We start from the raw sequence: 21,960 nt of genomic DNA, 5'->3' as shown, positions 1-21,960 counted from the left end.
AAACATGATGCATCCTAATCCCAACCCCAGCTCCCAGAGCTTGTTTCTAAAATCCTATTCCCCACCAAAAGAACGTTGTACTCCTTGGAGAAATGGCTTTTTCCAGGAGAAGAATGAGATGAAGGTGGGGCATCTTGTGCCAGAAAATAAAGAAGTGCTTAAAAACTGAAAGGGAAATGTGGAAAAGACAGAAACAGCTTGAGGGGGTCCCGTTGACTAAATTTGAAACAATTTGAGCATCAAAAGGAACAATATCATAGTGACAATGAATTATAAAACATCAATTTTAAGAGAATCCAGCTAATAAATGTAGAGGGAATAATCTGATTAGAAGTTTACCATTTTGCAATCTACAAAGTAATGATTAAGGCAAGGTTCATGAAAGAATGTTTTGTTTGTTTGTTTGTTTGAGACGGAGTTTTGTTCTTGTCACCCAGGCTGGAGTGCAATGGCGCGATCTTGGCTCACTGCAACCTCCGCCCCCCGGGTTCAAGTGATTCTCCTGCCTCAGCCTCCTGAGTAGCTGGGATTACAGGTGCCAGCCACCATGCCCGGCTAGTTTTTGTATTTTTATTAGAGACGGGGCTTCACCATGTTGGCCAGGCTGGTCTTGAACTCCTGACCTCAGGTGATCCGCCCACCTCGGCCTCCCAAAGTGCTGGGATTACAGGTGAGCCATTGTGCCCGGCCCGGTTCATGAAAGAATATTAAAACCATGGAGTGAAATGTTGTTGAGGAATAGGATATTCATAGAGTCCCAAGTATCAACATCAGATTTCTTCTTTTTTCTTTTTTTTTTTTTTTAGACAAAGTCTCGCTCTGTTGCCCAGGCTGGAGTGCAATGGTGTGATCTTGGCTCACTGCAACCTCCGTCTCTGAGGTTCAAGTGATTCTTCTGCCTCAGCCTCCCAAGTAGCTAGGATTACAAGCCACCCTGCCTGGCTAATTTTTTTTTTTTTTTTTTTTGTAGAGACAAGATTTCGCCACATTGGCCAGGCTGGTCCTGACAGGCCAGACAGGTCCTGACCTCAGGTGATATGCCCGCCTTGGCCTCCCAAAGTTTTAGGCTTACAGATGTGAGCCACCGAGCCTGGCCAGCATCAGATTACTTCTTAATTAAAAATGGAAAAGTTACCATATGGCAAATATCACCTTTTTTTCTTTTTTCTTTTTTTTAGGGGGAGTAGGGAGGAGGGACAGGGTCTTGCTCTGTCGCCCACACTAGACTGCATCCTCAACCACCTGGGCTCAAGTGATCTACCCACATCGGCCTCTCAAAGTGCTGGGATTACAGGAGTGAACAAGTGTGCCTAGCCACAAATGCCACCTTAACCAAGAAATCTGGTGATACTACTTCAACCACAGTAATATCTTCAGTAATGAAACAAATTGACATCATTTACCTCCTGATGTGATATAAAGGCACATCATCTATGTAGTATTATTTCTAGAAATGGTTAACTGAGTCATTAGACTCAGAAGAACAACCAGAGAAATCTACAGGCAGTTGGCCTGGACTCTTCAAACAGGTCAATGCCATGAGGTGATTGTCCTGAATTAAAGGAAACTAACAATACATGACAACCAACGTTTGATCTTTGTTTGCATTCTTAATCAAAGATTTTTTTAATCTATAAAGGACATTTTTGGAACATTAAAAAAATTGAATATGGATTGTATTTTAGATAGCGTTGAATCGGTGTTAAATTTCCTGGGAATCATAAGAATGTCCTTGTTCTTAGGAGATACATGCTGAGATATTTTGGGGTGGAGTGTAATGATGTCCGCAATTTATCAAAAGTTTATAAAAGAGAGAGGCAGAGGCCGGGTGCAGTGGCTCACGCCTGTAATCCCAGCACTTTGTGAGGCTGAGGTGGGTGGATCACGAGGTCAGGAGTTCGAGAGCAGCCTGGCCAAAATAGTGAAACCCTGTCTCTACTAAAAATACAAAAAATTAGCTGGGCGTGGTGGGGGGCACCTGTAATCCCAGCTACTTGGAAGGCTGAGGCAGGAGAATCTCTTGATCCTGGGAGGCAGAGGTTACAGTAAGCCGGGATCGCGCCATTGCACTCCAGCTTGGGTGACAGAGCAAGGCTCTGTCTCAAAAAAAAAAAAAAAAAAAAAAAAAAAAAAAGGAGAGAGGCAGAGTTGAAACAAATATGGCAGCAAGTTAACAGTCAGTCTTGATGAAGGGAATATGCATTTCTATTGTATGTTTGAAATTTTTCAAAATAAAATGTTAGAGGAGAAAAGAATGCTAAGAGGCTAGGGAAAATAAGATAGAAATGTGCAAAGTTAGGCTTAGTAATTTTTTTTTTTGAGACAGCTCTGTTGCCCAGGCTGGAGTGCTGTGGCATGATCACGGCTCACTGCAACCTTCCTCCCGGGCTCAAGCGATTTTCCTGCCTCAGCCTCCTGAGTAGATGGAATTATAGATGGAATTACAGGCCCACGTCACCACACCCAGTTTTTTTTTGTAGAGACAGGGTTTTGCCATAATGGTCAGGCTGGTCTCAAACTCCTGAGCTGGAGTGATCCTCCCACCTCGGCCTCCCAAAGTGCTGGGATTACAGGAGTGAGTCACCATGCCCAGTCTGGCTTAGTAATATTTTTTAAGTATTACTTTAATGTTGTCAGTCTCCCTATAGAGGACATCTAGTTTTCTGCATACGCAGTGTCTATCCGTATATTTATTGGCTGATTTTTCAAAAAGCACCATAATTTTTCTTGGCAAACCATTCATCCTTATTTATTTATTTGTTTATTTATTTATTTATTTATTTATTTATTTATTTATTTATGTTTAGGCTAGCCAAATCAAGCAGTGGGAGTAGAGAAGGAACAGAAATCTGTAACTGGTTGTAACCAATAAGTTGTAAACACCACCACACTCGGATCAGCCTTATCCTCATTCTTAATCCAAGTGGTTCAAGTGAATCTGGCTCCTTGCTGGGCTCCAGAGATGAGCATGAAACCCAGACCTGACAGATCACAGAACTGCTTTTCCTGACCCCATGATCAATTCTTGCTCTGAAATGTAGAAAGGGCAGACATTCACAGTATCTGAGGAACAGGTGGGTTTTAACTGAAGCAGGAACTTGTAGGTTGGGTCTCCCATACAGGCGGGCAAAGAAACTCTTATATCTCCTGGGGTCTTTGCTAGGTCTGGAATTTTGAAAAATATAAACCCAATTACAGTGATAGGGAAAAAGACATTTTTGGAGCACTTAGCAAAATTTGAATATGAATAGTATTGAACTCTCCTGCCTCTGCCATGTGAAGGAAGAGGTAGGAACTGGCTCTGGAGGGGACACAAGCTGAAGATGAGACACTGTTTATTCTGCTCTCTATACCTTCCCCCTTTAATCACCCTGAGCTCTTGCTAAAGTCTTGTTTAAATATCCACAGGGAGCTGGGTGCAGTGCCTCACACCCGTAATCCCAGCACTTTGGGAGTCTAAGGCAGACAGATTGCTTGAGGCCAAGAGTTCGAGACCAGTCTGGCCAACATAGTGAAACCCCATCTCTACTAAAAATACAAAAATTAGCTGGGCATGGTGGCAGGCACCTGTAATCCCAGCTACTTTGGAGGCAGAGGCAGGAGAATCGCTTGAATTCAGGAGGCAGACTGCAGTGAGCTGAGATCACGCCACTGCACTCCAGCCTGGAAGAGAGTGAGACTCTATTTCAAATAAATAAATATTCACAGCTGGGCACGGTGGCTAACACCTGTAATCCTAACACTTTGGGAGGCCGAGACAGGCAGATTGCCTAAGCTCAGGAGTTTGAGACCAGCCTGGGCAACATAGTGAAGCCCTGTCCCTACTAAAATACAAAAAATCAGCTGGGCAGGGTGGCAGGCGCCTGTAATCCCAGCTACTCAGGAGGCTGAGACACGGGAATTGCATGAACGCAGGAGGCGGAGGTTGCAGTGATCCAGGCAACAAAGCAAAACTCTGTCTCAAAAATAAATAACTATATAAATATAAGTAAATATCCACAGGGGTTGAGATTCATAACCTGAGAACTTTGCTAATTCATGGTTTGAACCCTTTTGTCTCGTCTCAATCCTTGTACATCTTGTCTTTCCATATGCTTCTATTAATAGAATACAGGCATGTCTGAGCACACCTGTAATCCCAGCACTTTGGGAGACTGAGGCAGGCAGATCACTTGAGGTCAAGATGTTCAAGACCAGCCTGGCCAACATAGTGAAACCCCATCTCTACTAAAAATACAAAAATTAGCTGGGCGTGGTGGTGGGCACCTGTAATCCCAGCTACTTGGGAGGCTGAGGCAGGAGAATTGCTTGAATCCAGGAGGCAGAGGTTGCAGTGAGCCGAGATCACACCACTGTATACCAGCCTGGGCAACACAGTAAGACTCTGTCTCAAAAAAGAAAAGAAAAGAAGAGAAAAAAGAAAAGAAGAAAGACAAAACAAAAAGCTGGGTATGGTGGCCCACACCTGTAATCCCAGCACTTTGGAAGGCCGAGGCAGATAGATCACCAAGGTCAGGAGTTCAAGACCAGCCTGGCCAACTTGGTGAAACCCTGTTTCTACTAAAAATACAAAAGTTTGGCTGGGCGCGGTGGCTCATGCCTGTAATCCCAGCACTTTGGGAGGACAGGGTGGGTGGATAACCTGAGGTCAGAAGTTCGAGGCCAGTTTGGCCAACATGGTGAAACCCGTCTCTACTAATAATACAAAAATTAGCCAGGAGTGGTGGCACACGCCTGTAATCCCAGCTACTTGAGAGGCTGAGACAGGACAATTGCTTGAACCCAGGAGGCAAAGGTTGCAGTGAGCCAAGGTCGCGCCATTGCACTCCAGCCTGGGTGACAAGCAACAAGAATGAAACTCTGTCTCCAAAAAAAAAAAAAAGAAAAATTTGCCAGGCATGGTGGCAGGTGCCTGTAATCCCAGCTACTTGGGAGGCTGAGGCAGGAGAATCGTTTGAACTGGGGAGGCAGAGGTTGCAGTGAGCCAAAATCGCGCCACTGCACTCCAGCCTGGGCAACGGAGCGAGACTCTGTCTCAAACAAAACAAAACAAAACAAAAACAACAACAAAAAACAATGCAATAATGTGGTGTGGTATTGTGAAATCTTAAAGCATAGTGGTTGGGAGACAGACCTAGGTAACTTGGGCAAGTTATGTAACACCCCTAAACTTCAGTTGCCTTGCCTGTAAGATGAGGGTTTTAAGATTAAGTAGGTTGGATGCAGTGGCTTGCACCCATAACCCCAGTACTTTGGGAGGCTGAGGCAGGATGTTTGTTTGAGCCCAGGAGTTCTAGACCAGTCTGGGCAACATAGTAAGACTCTGTCTGTACAAAAAAAATCAAAAAATTAGCTGGGCATAGTGGTGTGAACCTGTAGTCCTAGTTCAAGGTTGAGGTGGGACGATCACTTGAGGCCAGGAGATTGAGGCTACAGTGAACTGTGATTGTGCCACTGCACTCCAGTCTGGGTGACAGAGCAAGATCCTGTCTCAAAAAAAAAAAAGATGAAGTAGAGAGAATGTGCATACATAGAGCAGTTAAATCACTGTGCATCTGGAAGCTTGAAGACAGTATGTTAACAGTTCTGCTGGCAGTTGTTAGCAAGTTGATAGGTCTCACTTTCCTCCCCCCCGTAAAATGAAGGATTTGGAACGGGAGGTCTCTAAGGTCTCACCTGGCTCTAAAAGATGATTTCTTGATTTCCAGGTAGCATAGCTAAAATAATAACAACTAAAAGGTGATCTCATTCATTCAGCTGGTTCTAAAAGATGAGCACCTGCCATGTGCCCAGCACTGCCCTAGTGAGGCATATAGCAGGCATCAAAGCCTCAGACATTTCTGCTGTCATGCAGCTTGCATTCTAGTAGGGGAAGACGGGTGATAAGTATGGAAAATGTGGAAAGCACATAGCATGTCAGGTGGTGGCGAGTACGCTATAGAAAAGCAGGAAAAGAGGAAGAGAGGTGATAGGAGGATGGTTTTTGGAGTGGAGGGAAGCCTTATGGAGAAGGTGACTTTTGAGGACAGCTTAAGGTGGTGAGGAATGAGACATGTGGGGAGGCTTCACTGGGATATAGAGACCTCAGAAGGCAAATTACCCAACTCTGTGAAACAGCAAGAATCAGTTAAACAAGGTGCTGCTAATAATTTGCTTTTGGCAGAACAAAAATCTGAAAACAAATTTCCTATCATTTTGACATTACTATTATAACAAAAACCTGACACAGAAATGACAGTAAGTTCCCTCTATACTGTATGCTCCTTGAGGGCAGCCTCTTCACCTCTCCATCACCAATTATGAGTTCTGGCCCATGAAAGGCTCTCAGCATTTATTGCCTTCTTTTTCTCCCTTCTCTTTCCCTAGCTCTCCTTCATAACCTCCATACAATTGTAGTATTTGATATTGTCTGACAGCTATCTCTTAGCTGTCATTGAGTAAATGAAATAGTGTGTGCTGTTTTTCCCAGTGTATGGTTAATTTGGAAGTAACCACTTACCTTAAGAACAGATTCAGTGACACCCCAGGAGAAGTCACAGGGAAACTGGCCCTGCACATCTGGCATGGATTCTTTTAAAGAAAAACCATTTTCTCGTATGATCTGTTTGTAGTAGAGTGCCGAAGACTTAGGTTTCCGCTCTTTCTGTTTACTGTTAAAATCCACATAAAATAATCCTCGGCGGATGGTGTAAGCATCCTGCCATTCAAAGCCATCCAGGAGAGACCAGGCAGTATAACCAAACACTCGTATTTCATCTAACCTTATTGCTGCACAGAGAAGAGAAAGCAGAGATGTTCAGAGGCCTAAACATTCTAGTTCGTGTTTACAATTTCACTAACATGCCAGAGGACAGCATATTGTAAAACGAACCTTTCCCCTAATTTTCAGGTCTGCTGTATCAAAGAGAAAATTCATGTTTATACTTCAAAAGTGGCAATTATTTTCATCCAGATTGGTATCTCCTTATCCCCCAACTCCCGCTTGGAACAAGTGTATGTCATAGTTAAAGGATCACACCTTAAATACTCCTGAGACTTGGTGTGCAAATCTGTGTCAGAGGGCATGGTAATTTCCAGAACTCTTTGGGACCAATGCATATGTGTGCTCATGACCAAGAGTTTCTTATTTCAAGTTTGAGTTGGTTCTTATTTGTGGATAAGCTATTAATTCTAGGAAACTATCCTTCAAGGAGTTAAAAAAAAAAGCTGCTTTTTTTTTTTTTTTAACATAAATGAATGTAGACATAAGGAGGTAAAAGAAGAAAAGTGATGTAAGAGAATGGGAACTGGCTAGGCTAAAGAGCAGGGGGCTGAGGAGCTTACCCTGCTATGCTCCAGGGAGCATGCTATTGGGCAAGTTTCTTGGCCTCAGTTTCCTCATTTGTAAACAAAAAAGATTGGAAAATAGGATCTCTAAGGACCTTTCTAGCTTTAAAACTCTGATTCAGTAACTTGTAGGAATTGTGTAAAAATGAAATATGAAAATCAACAGGCAGGGCACAGTGGCTCATGCCTGTAATCCCAGCACTTTGGGAGACAGAGGTGGCTGGATCACCTGAGATCAGGAGTTCAAGACCAGCCTGGGCAACATAGTGAAGCCTTGTCTCTACTAAAAATACAAAAATAAGCTGAGGATGGTGGCAGGCACCTGTAATCCCAGCTACTCGGGAGGCTGAGGCAGGAGAATCGTTTGAACCCAGTAGGTGGAGATTGCAGTGAGCCAAGATTGTACCATTGCACTCCAGCCTGGGTAACAAGAGCAAAACTCTACCTCAGAAAAAAAAAAAAAAAAAAAAAAAGGGAGAGAAAAAATCAACAGCAGCAGTCCAAACAACAAATACCCAAATTAGCCCTGAATCCTTTTTTCTTTCTTAAAAGATTTCACTTCTCTCATAGAAATGCCTCCTCATCTCTGCATTTTTGGGATTTTTATCACTGACATTCTTTTCCTAAAATGAGGAAAATCCAAGCCAAGAGTTTCCAAGAAGATAAATATGTTCAACAGGCCCTGGTTCTAGTCTATAGCTGTTGTAGGGTCCTAAGGAGAGGTGGAATGGTAACACCTGGGGAATGGACACCCCTTCTGCCCAAGAGCATAGCGTTTGACCCAGACCCTGTAGGCAGAGCTTTGGCCCCCATGTGCATGGCCCGTAGCTGGGCGTGGCTCGGTTCCATGCTGTTCCTTCCTGCAACTTGGGCAGCAGGGTCTTGCTCTCCCTCAGGACCCTCCCTGAAGGCTCTCTCCAGCAGCACCTGGGATTTTCTTCCTGGCTTGTGACATCTAAAGAGAGCAACAGAATTTTAGAAAGATCCACAGAGAATCCCTTAATATGAGAGTGAAATAGAGCCCAACTCCAGGGAACAGAACCATCGTAACCTCAGCTTGTCTTCTGCTCCGTTGTTTCTATCAGCCACCTGTAGATGTCACTACTTGAGTAATAGAGGAGTGAGGGGCTAAGTGGGGGCCAAAAGTCTCTGGGAGCAATAGAAACAACTCATTTTGTCTTCAGACCTTTTCATCATACCGTCATGTAATAGAGTATAAAGATCACAATTTCCAGAAAAGCTTTCAACATCTTAGAATAAAGTACTACTGTTAGGAAACTTTAAGCATACCTCTTTTAGCACTGTGTCCTTTATAAAGAATGAAACAGCATCTTCTTGCCAATTAAGGATGTAGCCCTAGTCTGAAAGGATTCTGTTCTCAAACTTTTATTTAAAAAAGGACATGGGAACAACATAAAAAAGTGCTGTCAACATTGAACAATACAATGGCTGGGTGTGGTGGCTCATGCCTGTAATCCTGGCACTTTGGGAGGCTGAGGCAGGTGGATCACCTGAGGTCAGGAGTTCGAGACCAGCCTGGTCAACATGGTGAACCCCCGTCTCTACTAAAAATACAAAACTTAGCCGGGAGTGGTGGCAGACACCTGTAATCCCAGCTACTCGGGAGGCTGAGGCAGACGAATTGCTTGAACCTTGGAGGTGGAGGTTGCAGCGAGCTGAGATTGCGCCACTGCACTCCAGCCTGGGAAACAAGAGTGAAATTCCGTTTCAAAAAGTAAAGAAAAAAAAATTTCAGGCTGGGTGCGGTGGCTCATGCCTGTAATCCCAGCGCTTTGGGAGGCCGAGGCAGGTGGATCACTTGAGGTCAGGAGCTCGAGACCAGCCTGGCCAACATGATGAAACTCCATCTCTACCAAAATATAAAAAATTAGCTGGGTGTGGTGGCACGCACCTGTAATCCCAGCTACTCAGGAGGCTGAAGCAGGAGAATTGCTTGAACCCGGGAGGCAGAGGTTGCAGTGAGCCAAGATTGCACTGTTGCACTCCAGCCTGGGCCACAGAGTGGCTCCATTTAAAAAAAAAAAAATTGGATAATACAAAAGGCCAGGCTGGGCATGGTGGCTCATGCCTGTAATCCCAGCACTTCGGGAGGCTGAGGCGGGCGGATCACTTAAGGTCAGGAGTTTGAGACCAGCCTGGCCAACATGGTGAGACCCTGTCTCTACTAAAAATACAAAAATTAGCTGGGCGTGGTGGTGGACACCTGTAATCCCAGCTACCTGGGAGGCTGAGGCAGGAGAATCACTTGAACCCGGGAGGCGGAGGTTGCAGTGAGCCAAGATGGTGCCACTGCACTTCAGCCTGGGAGACAGAGAGAAACTCCGTTTCAAAAAAAAAAAAAAAAAGCCCAACAATAATAGTTACATATTCAAAGGTGATTTTAAATATCCTGTAAGTTTTTAGAATTTTTAAAAAATTAAGCAAGTGTACAACCAACCTTGAAGCACCTGGCTGAGGAAATTCTTCATCATGTAGATGGCCGTGGTGTCTTCTGTTTTCACACGACTGTCTGTGAACCAGCCATTCTCAGCAATCAAGATTCGAGGGTTGTTGTATTCCAGTTTAATCCAGTTCAACACTTCTCTTAAATTGAGCGAAACATTTTGTCCCATTTTAGCCATGGTGTTTAGGGGCTTGAAGTTGTTGGGTCCAAAAGAAAAGGCAAAGAAATCAGCTGTGCCTCTCATCTCATTCTTCTCTGCTTCAGAGAAAATGGGTAGAACGGAGAGCAACTTCTTTCTCATCCCCTCTGGATAGTCGCCATCCCCATGGATAGGGTTGGCAAACCATCCAAGCACAGAAACCATGGATTGTTGACATTTGAATATATCCATCGTGTTTTCTGACCGGTTTGGCTCAATCCAATGAGATCCCAATGTGATCGATAACCAACCCTTCTGATGTGGGCGGAAATGTGTGTTGTAGTTATGCCAAACTTTCGAGTGAGCCTAAAAGAAGAAAATGTTATTAATCTTTGTTGTCCTCACTTACAAGGGCTATAACATGGCTGGTAAATGGTCTTTTCTTGGATAAAATTAATGCAGCATACAGTGATTCAGGGGAAAGCTGCCAGGGAGCCCTGATGACCTCAAAGTCTGTTCTCTATGCCCCTAGTGCTTCCAACCTAAAACTTCTGCTGCAGGAGAGCTGGAGGCTGGCAGAAAGCCTAGTCTAGGCTCTTATTTCCCCTCTGCGTGGCTCCCTTCCTGGGCCCTCTTGGGGTAGGGTGTAGGGTTTCCTCCTCTACATAAGAAGATACAGAGCAATGATTTTTTATTTTTTTATTTTTATTTTTTTTTGAGACGGAGTCTCCCTCTGTCGCTTAGGCTGGAGTGTAGTGGCATGATCTCAGCTCACTGCGACCTCCGCCTCCCAGGTTCAAGCAGTTCTCCTGTCTCAGCTTCCTGAGTAGCTGAGATTACAGGTGCACACCACGACACTTGACTAATTTTTGTATTTTCAGTAGAGACAGGGTTTCACCATAATGGTCAGACTGGTCTGGAACTCCTGACCTCAGGTGATCCACCTTCCTTGGCCTCCCAAAGTGTTGGGATTACAGGCATGAGCCATCGTGCCCGGCCCAGAGCAGCTATCTTTCACCATTCTACAGAGTCTCCCTTTGGTCCTAATTTAGAAGTCCAGGACAACACAGGCCCTGAATCCTATAAATGAGTAACAATAGAGCCCACCTCCTAGGGATGTTGTGAGAATTGAGTGAATTAACCTGCGCAAACTGCTTTAGAATCATGCCTGGCACAGAGTAAGCTCTATATAAGCCTTAGCTATTATTGCTATGATTATTAAAGGGTGGTAGGCACTGCCTACAGCAGAAGACCAATGGAAAGAGTGTAAGCTTTGGGGTCAGCACACCTAGGCTTGAAGTTCACGTACTTATTGTGTAACCTTAGGCAAGTCACTTAAACTTTCTGAAATCTCTTAGTATCCTCAGTTGTAGAATGAGGTTAATAACAACAATATCCACCAGGCGCGGTGGCTCATGCCTATAATCCCAGCATTTTGAAAGGCCGAGGTAGGCGGATCACCTGAGGTCAGGAGTTCGAGACCAGCCTGGCCAATGTGGTGAAACCCCATGTCTACTAAAAATACAAAACTTAGTTGGGCATGGTGGCAGGCACCTGTAATCCCAGCTACTTGGGAGGCTGAGGCAGGATAATCGCTTGAACCCGGGAGGCAGAGGTTGCGGTGAGCAGAGATTGTGCCACTGCACTCCAGCCTGGGTGACAAGAACAAAACTCTGTCTCAAAAAAAAAAAAAAAAAAATCCTCTGTAAGGTTGTTGTCAGATTTAGAGCTAATATATGCATGAAATATGTAGCATAGAATAGAGCATGTAGGAGGTACTGCCAAAAGGTGGATGTTATTATTATTGGTCTTCCTGGAGTTTGCATTTCCAGTTGAGCTCTCTTACAACACAGCCTCGTGATGGGTTTCTGGTCCATTTAATATGATAGATACTTCCTGAGCACTTACTTCCATGCCTGGCTTGTCCTGGGCTGAGAGACTGAGATAGATGGCACAGGAACTTACCCTCAGAAAGTTTCTTATCAGGAAAATAAGGATGCAGCATGTGAAAGAGAAACATAAAATGGCATAAAATATGGCATTAAATTTAAAAAAAAGTAAAAGTCAGAAGCCATGGCTCAGTTAACAGTCACAGCCACAGCTGAAGGAGCAAACATTAAGGACTCCATGCCAGTTAAATGCCAAGGCCACTTCTGTGTCCCAGTTAGCTGTGGAATTGTCCTTCATCTGTGTCATAGCCAGTCTCTTTCCCCTCAGCATTTGACTTGCTTGTCTTTTGACATCTCTTCCCTGGTCTCTCAATTTCTCCATTATTTGAGTTTTTTTTTTTTTCTTTGAGACAGAGTCTTGCTCTGTCACCCAGGCTGGAATGCAGTGGCACCATCTCAGCTCACTCAACCTCCACCTCTCAGGTTCAAGTGATCCTCCCACCTCAGCCTCCCCAGTAGTTGAGACTACAGGTGAGTGCCACCACGCCCAGTTAATTTTTGTATTTTTAGTAGAGATGGGGCTCCACCATGTTGGCCAGGCTGGTCTCGAACTCCTGACCTCAGGTGATCCACCCGCCTCGGCCTCCCAAAGTGCTGGGATTACAGGCGTGAGCCATCGCACCCGGCCCCCACTATTTGCGTGTTTCTAAAACGAATGCACAGACTCATTATCTTTAGCACACAGGGCCTGCTTTCAGTTTTGTTCCTTAGCTTTTCTTTTGCTCACTGGAGATATTTTATATCAGGATAAACTGTCTGAAACTGCCTTTTATGTAGGTCAGAGACAACCAGATATGAACAATGGATTCAAACCAGATCGATCCTGTGGACCCTGAAAATATTCCATAAACCCTGTTAGATGGGGAAAGTAGGCATTGAGGTAAGGGGTGAGGATTCTGAAACGTGCCATCCTGCTTTATGCAAGGAAAAACAATTTAAATAAATTCCTGGAAGATTTTCTGGAGAAATAAATGCCTTGAGGTATACCTCTGTCCACTTGTCCTTACTCAGTTTTCACTGGAAGATTCTGGTACCATTTAGCACCCACGTATTCCCAAGGATCCTTAAGAATGCTTTCCTCGGGCTGGGCATGGTGGCTCGAGCCTGTAATCCCAGCACTTTGGGAGGCCAAGGCGGGCGGATCACCTGAGGTCGGGAGTTCCAGACCAGCCTGATCAACATGGAGAAACCCCGTCTCTACTAAAAATACAAAATTAGCCGGTCGTGGTAGCACATGCCTGTAATCCCAGCTACTCGGGAGGCTGAGGCAGGAGAATCGCTTGAACCCAGGAGGTGGAGGTTGCAGTGATGCAGTGAGCTGAGATCGTGCCATTGCACTCCAGCCTGGGCAACAAGAGCAAAAATCCGTTTCAAAAAAAAAAAAGAATGCTTTCCTCTTGGTTGGTGGTTGGGCGGGTGGCTCACACCTGTAATCCCAACACTTTGGGAGGCCAAGATGGGAAGATCGCTTGAGCTCAGGAATTCGAGATCAGCCTGGTCAATATGACAAAACCCCGTATCTACCAAAAAAACCCCAAAAATTAGCCAGGTGTGGTGATGCGTGCCGGTAGTCCCAGCTACTAAGGAGGCTGAGGTTGGAGGATCATTTGAGCCAGGGCGGCGGAGGTTGTGGTGAGCTGAGATGGCACCACTGCACTCCAGCCTGGGGGACAGAGTGGCATCCTGACTCAGGGGGAAAAAAAAACTTTCCGACCGGGAGCAGAGGCTCATGCCTGTAATCTCAGCTATTTGGGAGGCTGAGGTGGGCAGATCACTTGAGGTCAGGAGTTTGAGACCAGCCTGGCCAACATGGTGAAACCTCTTCTCTACTAAAAAAAATACAAAAATTAGCTGGACTTGGTGGCATGCGCCTATAGTCCCAGCTACTCAGGAGGCTGAGCCAGGAGAATCACTTGAACCCAGGAGGCGGAGGTTGCAGTGAGCCTAGATTGAGTCACTGTACTCCAGCCTGGGTGACAGAGCGAGACTCTGTCTCAAAAAAAAAAAAAAAAAATTCCTTTCAGAGAAGTATTCAGAATGTAGCCTCTTTCCTTGTCTCTAACCTGAGATTGCAGCTTCTGGAAGAATCACAGAGGAGCCTGGGACAGACACTACCTTAAATGGTTTCAGCTATTTTTTCCGGGTTTTTCTGGGGCTAGAATCACGACAGAAATTCTTGAGAACCGCTTTTTTTTTTTCTGATTAGAAACAAAAGCAGTCATAAATTACTAGGATTCAAAGGAGGGCATTCTTTGTTTTTTTCTAACCAGTCACTTAGTCCCTTGGTGGCCTTAGAGCTATCATTCATGGAAGACCCAGTGATCAGCACCTCCCTTTAGGCCTATTGTGCACCTCTCTATGCAAACTGGAAAGCACTGAGCCCGTGTAGCCTGGATTCTGAGCCTTAAAGTTGTTGCTTTGCAAATTTAATGTCTTGCCTTTGCAGACACTAAATTTCAGTGATTACATGAAAGATGACCTAAGTTGTGATAAAAATCTTGGTTACATCAGCCTTTGAATGAGAAACAGTAGAGCTCAGAAGACATGTCTTTGCAGTAGCTTTCCATGCAGGTTTTCTGGATATACATATGGATGTGTTGTCAAGGTGACCTTTACGTTCCACAGTGTCTCTTTCACCTTTGCTGCTATTTACATAGGCTATCAAGGTATCTAGGGTTATCTTTGCTCTGGGCTGAAGACAGCCTCTTCATTCTCATGTAGAGAATGTGGGGGAGGTCCTCTGTGCAGTACTTTTGGTTATAACTTGATCCTATTTGCCAAGAAACAAGGTAAAAAGTTTTGCTCCGAGATAGTGAGTTTGCCATATCCATCTATATGTGTTCTTTGGTTGGGCACTCATAAAGGAGATCTGTTGGGAAAATTAAAATGAGGTTAGTAGGGGAGTGCAATCTGGGCCCTGCAACCTTGCACAACAGCCATTCTACAATTTTCCAAGGTCACCCTCTAATTTGTACAAAGCCATCTACCTTTGTAATGATTGATTTAAGGGAGCTTCAACCTTTGTTCTTTAGATTCAGTAGCTTAAAGGGAAAGTCAACTTCTTTTTCTTTTGGAGCCAGCTATCAGGGCCTAATGTCATTGAGAGACAACCAGGACCTAATATCTCATTCTGTTCTCTCCTCCAGTTTAATGTGGCAGCATTTGTTGATGCCCCTGGAAGTCCAGACTCAGATAAATTCTGTGGATGATAGCAAACAAATAAGATAGTAGGCACAACTTTAGAAATAGATGAAGGGATTAGGAGCCAGAGGAAGACATGACAGGACACTGTTGGAAAGATGGGTTGAAGACGGATGAGCAAGTCGAACACATCACACCAGTATATTCAAGGAACCCTTAGTCATTTGTCAAAAGTTCCATTTCCAAATATGTGCATGAGTTTGGTCACATTTTGGCTGAAATATGTTCATGTGTACTATAAAAGGGTCTGTTGTTTAAGCTATTTAATAGACTATTAAATAACAATGGTTAAAGAAAGTTTATTTAAAAACTCCACAAGCATAACAAAATAGGTTTATATTTCTGTGTTCCCATCCAGGCTTTCCAAATATATTTCCCAGCTAAAATCACTTTAAGGCCAGGTGCTGTAGCTCATGCCTGTAATCCCAGCACTTTGGGAGGCAGAGGTGGACGGGATCACCTGAGATCAGGAGTTTGAGACCAGCCTGGCCAACACGGTGAGACCCCGTCTCTACTAAAAATATAAAAATTAGCCGGGCATGGTGGTGGGCACCTGTAGTCCCAGCTACTTGGGAGGCTGAGGCAGGAGAATGGCTTGAACCCCGGGAGGCAGAGGTTGCAGTGAGCCGAGATCATGCCGCTGCACTTCAGCCTGGACAACAAGAGCAAAACTTCATCTCGAAATAATTAAACAAATAAATAAATAAATAAAAATTTTATAAATAAAATCACTTTAAACATTTTCCATGTTGTTTTTGGTTTTCAGAATATCTTAGTATAACAATGATTTACTTAGCCATCTCTCTCTTTTGATAAAAATTTATTTTTCTTCATTCCTTTGTTCTTTCTCTTTTCCTGTCATAAATGTTTCAATAGCTAACTTTGGGCATGTAACTTTTAATTTATTTGAATCATTGCCTTTCATTAATGCCAGGATTGGACTACCTATTTTCTTTCTTTCTTTCTTTTTTTTTTTTTGAGACGGAGTTTCGCTCTTGTTGCCCAGGCTGGAGAGCAATGGTGTGATCTCAGCTCACTGCAACCTCCACCTCCTAGGTTGAAGTGATTCTCCTGCCTCAGCCTCCTGAGTAGCTGGGATTACAGGCACCCATCACCACACCCAGCTAATTTTTTTGTATTTTTAGTAGAGACGGGGTTTCACCACGTTGGCCAGGCTGGTCTTGAACTCCTGACCTCAGGTGATCCGCCTGCCTTGGCCTCTCAAAGTGCTGGGATTACAGGAGTGAGCTACCGTGCCCGGCCTGGACTACCTGTTTCTAAAATTGTTTTAAATATTCCCAAATTGCTTTCCATACATTTTGTCCATTGGTGTGAGTGTTCTGTGACCATCTGATACAAAACATTGATAGCTCTATTGGGGGATAAGTGGCGTTTCAGAATGATATAAAGGTGCTACTCATCTACCTGGTACTATAAGGGAAATAACATTGGTTTTGAAAGCAGGAGACCTGGGCTCCTGTATTAGCTCTGCTGACTCATCAGCTTTACGATCTTGGACAGATCATTTCACTGTCAAAGACCTGTTTTTCCCTTCATTCTACTGAGCTAAAAATAAACACCCTAGAGAATTTTTGTGAAGGTCAAATGAGGTAGTAATATCTGTGAAGACCCTGTGAAAATGACACAAACGTATATTTGAAGTACTTTGAAAGGGCAAGCTGAAAATAATGCAACTTGGTCTAGAAAATGGTGTTGGAGACTATGTGGACGTGGAGAGTGTTCTGCAAATAGCCCCTAAGCCGTTACTTGCCAAGGCTCGTGGCTGAACATGTTTGCCGTCATTTATTGTTTGCAGCTTACTGAGTTTTACTTGTTGTCCTTTTGGGATTAATTTCAATTTGATTTATTTTTTCATCTACTTTTTTTTTTTGGTATTTTCTTTATTTTGGTATCAAGTTGTTTTTTTTTTTTTTGAGACAGAGTCTCCCTCTGTCACCCAGGCTGGAGTACAGTGGCTCAGTCTTGGCTCACTGCAGCCTCTGCCTCCTGGGTTAAAGTGATTCTTCTGCCTCAGCCTCCTGAGTAGCTGGGACTACAGGTGCCCGCCACCACGCCTGGCTAATTTTTGTATTTTTAGTTGAGACAGGGTTTCACCATGTTGGCCAGGCTGGTCTTGAACTCCTGACCTCAAGCGATCGGCCTGCCTCGGCCTCCCAAAGTGCTGGGATTACAGGCATGAACCACCGCGTCCGGCCTCAAGTTGATTTTTTTGTTTATTTGTTTGTTTTGTAAAGACAACCTGTCACTATGTTACTCAGGCTGGTATCGAACTCCTGGCCTCAAGCAATCTGCCAGCCTTAGTCTCTGTCTCTGTGCCAGCCTACTATCAAATTTTATGTTAATTACCAAATGCTGCTCTTCCAGATTGTTTAACATTCATTCATTCATCCATGCTGCACTCTACAAATATTTATTGGATACCGTGGCTCACATCTGTACTCTCAGCACTTTGGGAGGCCGAGGTGGGAGGATCACTTGAGGCCAGGAGTTCAAGACCAGACTGGGCAATATGGTGAGACTCTCTTTCTCTACTAAAAATCAAGAAAATTAGCCAGGCACAGTGGCATGCCTGTAGTCACAGCTACTCAGCAGGCTTAGATGGAAGGATTGCTTGAGCACAGGAGGTCAAGGTTGCAATGAGCTATGATCATGCCACTGCACTCCAGCCCAGGCAACAGAGCAAGACCCTGTCTCTTAAAAAAAAAAAAAAAAAAACTATTGGATGCTTAAGGTATGTGACCTTTACTGTTCATTGCTAAAAAATTATACAATTATGTGACAATTATTTCTTTAATTATATTATGTGACTATTATTTTTTTAAAAGTTTTTGGCAATCTTGAAACTCTTTTGGAATCATTATTTTACTTTTGCTTTTCTTAGGAAAGAATTTAAATATTAACAAAAGTTATAGCCTTTCAGAAAGAAAATATTCACCATCCTATTTTTAGTGGTCCAAATTCATGACTTTTTTTTTTTTTTTTTTTTTTTTTTAAATAGGAGTCTTGCTCTCTCACCCAGCTGGAGTGTAGTGGTGTGACCTCAGCTCATTGCAACCTTCTCCTTCCTGGTTCAAGCCATTCTTTTGGCTCAGCCTCCTGAGTAGCTGGGACTATAAGCGTGCACCACCACACCTGGCTAATTATTATTTTTTTTTTTTTTGAGACGGAGTCTCGCTCTGTCGCCTAGGCTGGAGACCAGTGTCACAATCTCGGCTCACTGCAACCTCCGCCTCCCAGGTTCACGCCATTCTCCTGCCTCAGCCTCCCGAGTAGCTGGGACTACAGGCACCCGACACCATGCCTGACTAATTTCTGTATTTTTAGTAAAGATGGGGTTTCACCGTGTTAGCCAGGATGGTCTCCATCTCCTAACCTAGTGATCTGCCTGCCTCGGCCTCCCAAAGTGCTGGGATTACAGGTGTGAGCCACACGCCCAGCCTAATTTTTGTATTTTTAGTAGAGATGGGGTTTCACCACGTTGGCCAGGCTGGTCTCAAACTTCTGACCTCAAGTGATCCGCCCACCTCAGCCTCCGAAAGTGCTGACATTACAGGCATGAGCCAGTGTGCCTGGCCCAAATTCATGTTTTCTATAGTTGAAATAACTCAATATTACATTTTAATGAATTTCCCCCTATTTTTTTTCAATCATTGTATTTTCAAATTTTCTGGCCAGATGTGGTGGCTCATGCCTATAATCCTAGCACTTTGGGAGGCCAAGGAGGATGGATTGCTTGAGCCCAGGAGTTTGAGACGAGCCTGGGCAACATGGCAAAACCCCATCTCTACAAAAAATACAAAAATTAGCTGGGCATGGTGGTATGTGCCTATAGTCCCAGCTACTCGAGAGGCTGAGGTGGGAGGATCACTTGAGTCCAGCAGGTCAAGGCTGCAGAGAGCTGTGTCTGAGCTGTGTTCACACCACTGCACTCCAGCCCGGGTGACAGAGCAAGGCCTCGTCTTAAAAAAAAAAATTATTCTAACAAATTATTGATTATTCTCAGTTTGTATTGTCTCAGAATTTTCCTGAAGGAATGTAAAAACTAAACTCTAGCATATTTGTTCCTTTAAAACAAGTGTCCTTTTAAAGAATTCTGATTTCAATGATAATATTACTAAATTAGACTAGTGGCTGAGCCAGAATCTATACCTGGCAACATAAAAGGAAAAAAGTCTAGAATAAAGTTCATAATTCGATTAAATGAAGCATCTGGTTTCCCTCTATTAGAAATTGGAAGAAATCAGCATTAGTAAATTAGTGTTTTAGTGAAGTTCTCTTTGCCGGAGGAGAGCATTTGCATGCCATCTTTGTAGAGGGTGTAATGATATTTAAGGCTTTCTGTTAGTGATCCTGATAGTAATTTTTCCATGCAAAAAGACCATATCTCATGGTATAACTGAAGCTAAAATGGTCTGGGTTGGTGACTTGAAGCCTTTCCTCAGGATTTGGGAATACAGATAGTCAACATATAAACCACCATGGAGGCTGGGCACAGTGGCTCTCGCCTGTAATCCCAGCACTTTGGGAGGCCGAGGCAGGTGGATCACTTGAGGTCAGGAATTTGAGACCAGCCTGGCCAACATGGTGAAACCGCATCTCTATTAAAAATACAAAAATTAGCCAGGCGTGGTGGCACATGCCTGTAGTCCCAGCTACCAGGGAGGTTGAAACAGGAGAATCACTTGAACCCGGGAGGCAAAGGTTGCAGTGAGATGAGATAGCGCCACTGCACTCCAGCCTGGGTAACAGTGCGAAACTCCATCTCAGAAAAAAAAGAAAAAGAAAGCACCATGGAGACTACAAATTATTATAATAATAAAAACAAGGGCCATCACGTGTAGAGCCTGCAGCAAAGCCAGATTTACTGTGAGCCTAATGAAGCTTTAGCTTCAGGACGCCTTGCTTGCCTGGGTCCCTAGAAATGCCCTGGGTGGGTCAGGGAGCCTAGTTGCAATTGGAAGCATTTCTAGGTGAGCAGTTCTTGCAAATTCCCTAAAGAGACTTTAGGAAAAAAGGACTCTAAGACTATAGTAATTTATTGTGCTAGGCGTGGTAGCTCACGTCTGTAATCCCAGCACTTTGGGAAGCCAAGGCTGGTGGATCACTTGAGCCCAGGAGTTTGAGACCGGACTGGCCAACATAGCAAAACCTCGTCTCCACAAAAAATACAAAAATTAGCTGGGCATGGTGGTGTGCACCTGTAATCCCAGCTACTCAGGAGGCTGAGGTGGGAGGATTACCTGAGCCCATGGAGGTTGAGGCTGCAATGAGCCGTGATTGTGCCACTGCACTCCAGCTTGGGTGACAGAATGAGACCTGTCTCAAAAACAAAAACAAAAATGAAAAATAACGATCATAATTTATTGTGATGTTTTTCTCATTCTAAATAAATACTCATTTATTTATTTATTTTTGCAGAGACAGGGTCTCACTATGTTGCCCAGGCTGGTCTCAAACTCAAGCAATCCTCCTGCCTTGGCCTCCCAAAGTGCCTGAGCTACTGCACCTGGCCAAATATTTACTTTTGTACTGATTTTTGTCTCCATTTAAAATTTTTTTCATTTTAAAAAAAGGATCCTTCCCCACTATTGTAAAAGTCTCAGGCTCGTGTAGTGTGGCTCCACACCAGGTCTATTAGCTTCTTGAGGGCAGAGACTGACTATATTTATTGTGTTCACAGTTGTCCACACAGATGCCCAGGGGAGGGCCTGGCCTAGAATATTTGTTGAATGAATGCCTATTATGGATCAGCTAGTTTCTTGGTTACTTGACATACCTTATTGATAATACAGCTTCTGCAAGACAAGTCTTATTTTTCCCATTTTAGAAAAGAAATTGAAGTTTACAGTTGCAGAGCCGGGATTTGAACCCACTTTACTACACTTTACAGAACTGCTTTCTGTATGTCCTGCCAGTTCTAAATTTTGAAGCTATTCGGGAAAGACATATTGTTTTAAAATTACATTTTTTCTCTGCTGTACTTGGTTATTAAAAGAGTTAAATAGTCCTAGAATGAGGGTACTACATTCCACAATTGCATGATAAGAGAAAAATGTCTATATACCTTTGGAATTCAGTATCATCTAGAGAGGTCATGGAGGACCTGTCAGCAAATTTGGGGTGTTCAGAAAACCATTAGTTGTCCAAGTGCCTAGCACAGCACTTCTATGTGTAACATTTATATGTAATTCTCTATTCACCTCTCTCTTAAAACCAGTAACGTTGGCGTCGGGTTATTTTCCTCACTGATGTCAGAAATTAAGTGAATCCCTCAGGGACCACCCCTGTGCTGGATTGTCTTCCCCTGTGAATGGTTATCTTTACACCATTGTCAATGTTAGACTGAGGCTCACACCTGTAATCCCACCATTTTGGAAGGCTGAGACGGGTGGATCACTTGAGGTCAGGAGTTCAAGACCACCCTGGCCAATGTGGTGAAACCCTGTCTCTACTAAAAATACAAAAATTAGCCAGGCATTGTGGCACGTGCCTGTAGTCCTAGCTACTCTACTCGGGAGGCTGAGGCAGGAGAATCGCTTGAACCCAGGAGGTGGAGGCTGCAGTGAACCAAGATAACGCCACTGCACTCCAGTGTGAGTGACAGAGCAAGACTCTGTCTCAAAAAAAAAAAAAAAAAGGTTAGACTGAAAGGGCAGGGATACTTGTCTGCATAGCATTTAGAACAGCATGGCATTCAATCAAGTAATAATTAAATGGTTCTTAGAGATGAGTGATTTTCATAACTGAATGTAACAGAACAGTGATGGAAATAACAGCCATAGAAATTGAATACTATAAATATTAATAAGAGCTAACACATATCTAGTACCAAATGTGCCGGACACTGTTCCAGGTGTTGT

At 43.8% G+C, this 21,960-nt stretch overlaps 1 protein-coding gene across 1 annotated transcript in view; it reads right to left on the bottom strand.

The window, feature by feature from the left end:
* The window catches only part of KLB (klotho beta), a 46,491-nt gene that overhangs the window by 8,669 nt on the left and 15,862 nt on the right, over window positions 1-21,960 (bottom strand). The window contains exons 2-3 of the mRNA XM_003776442.4: window positions 9,785-10,295; window positions 6,500-6,768 (exon numbers count right to left, since the gene is read on the bottom strand). Coding sequence (XP_003776490.2) covers window positions 6,500-6,768; window positions 9,785-10,295 — 780 coding nt within the window. The remainder of the gene's footprint in view (window positions 1-6,499; window positions 6,769-9,784; window positions 10,296-21,960) is intronic.

The sequence above is a fragment of the Pongo abelii genome, chromosome 3 (assembly GCF_028885655.2).
Source record: "Pongo abelii isolate AG06213 chromosome 3, NHGRI_mPonAbe1-v2.0_pri, whole genome shotgun sequence".
Lineage (NCBI taxonomy): Eukaryota > Metazoa > Chordata > Mammalia > Primates > Hominidae > Pongo > Pongo abelii.
This window is presented reverse-complemented; position numbering and strand designations above follow the sequence as displayed.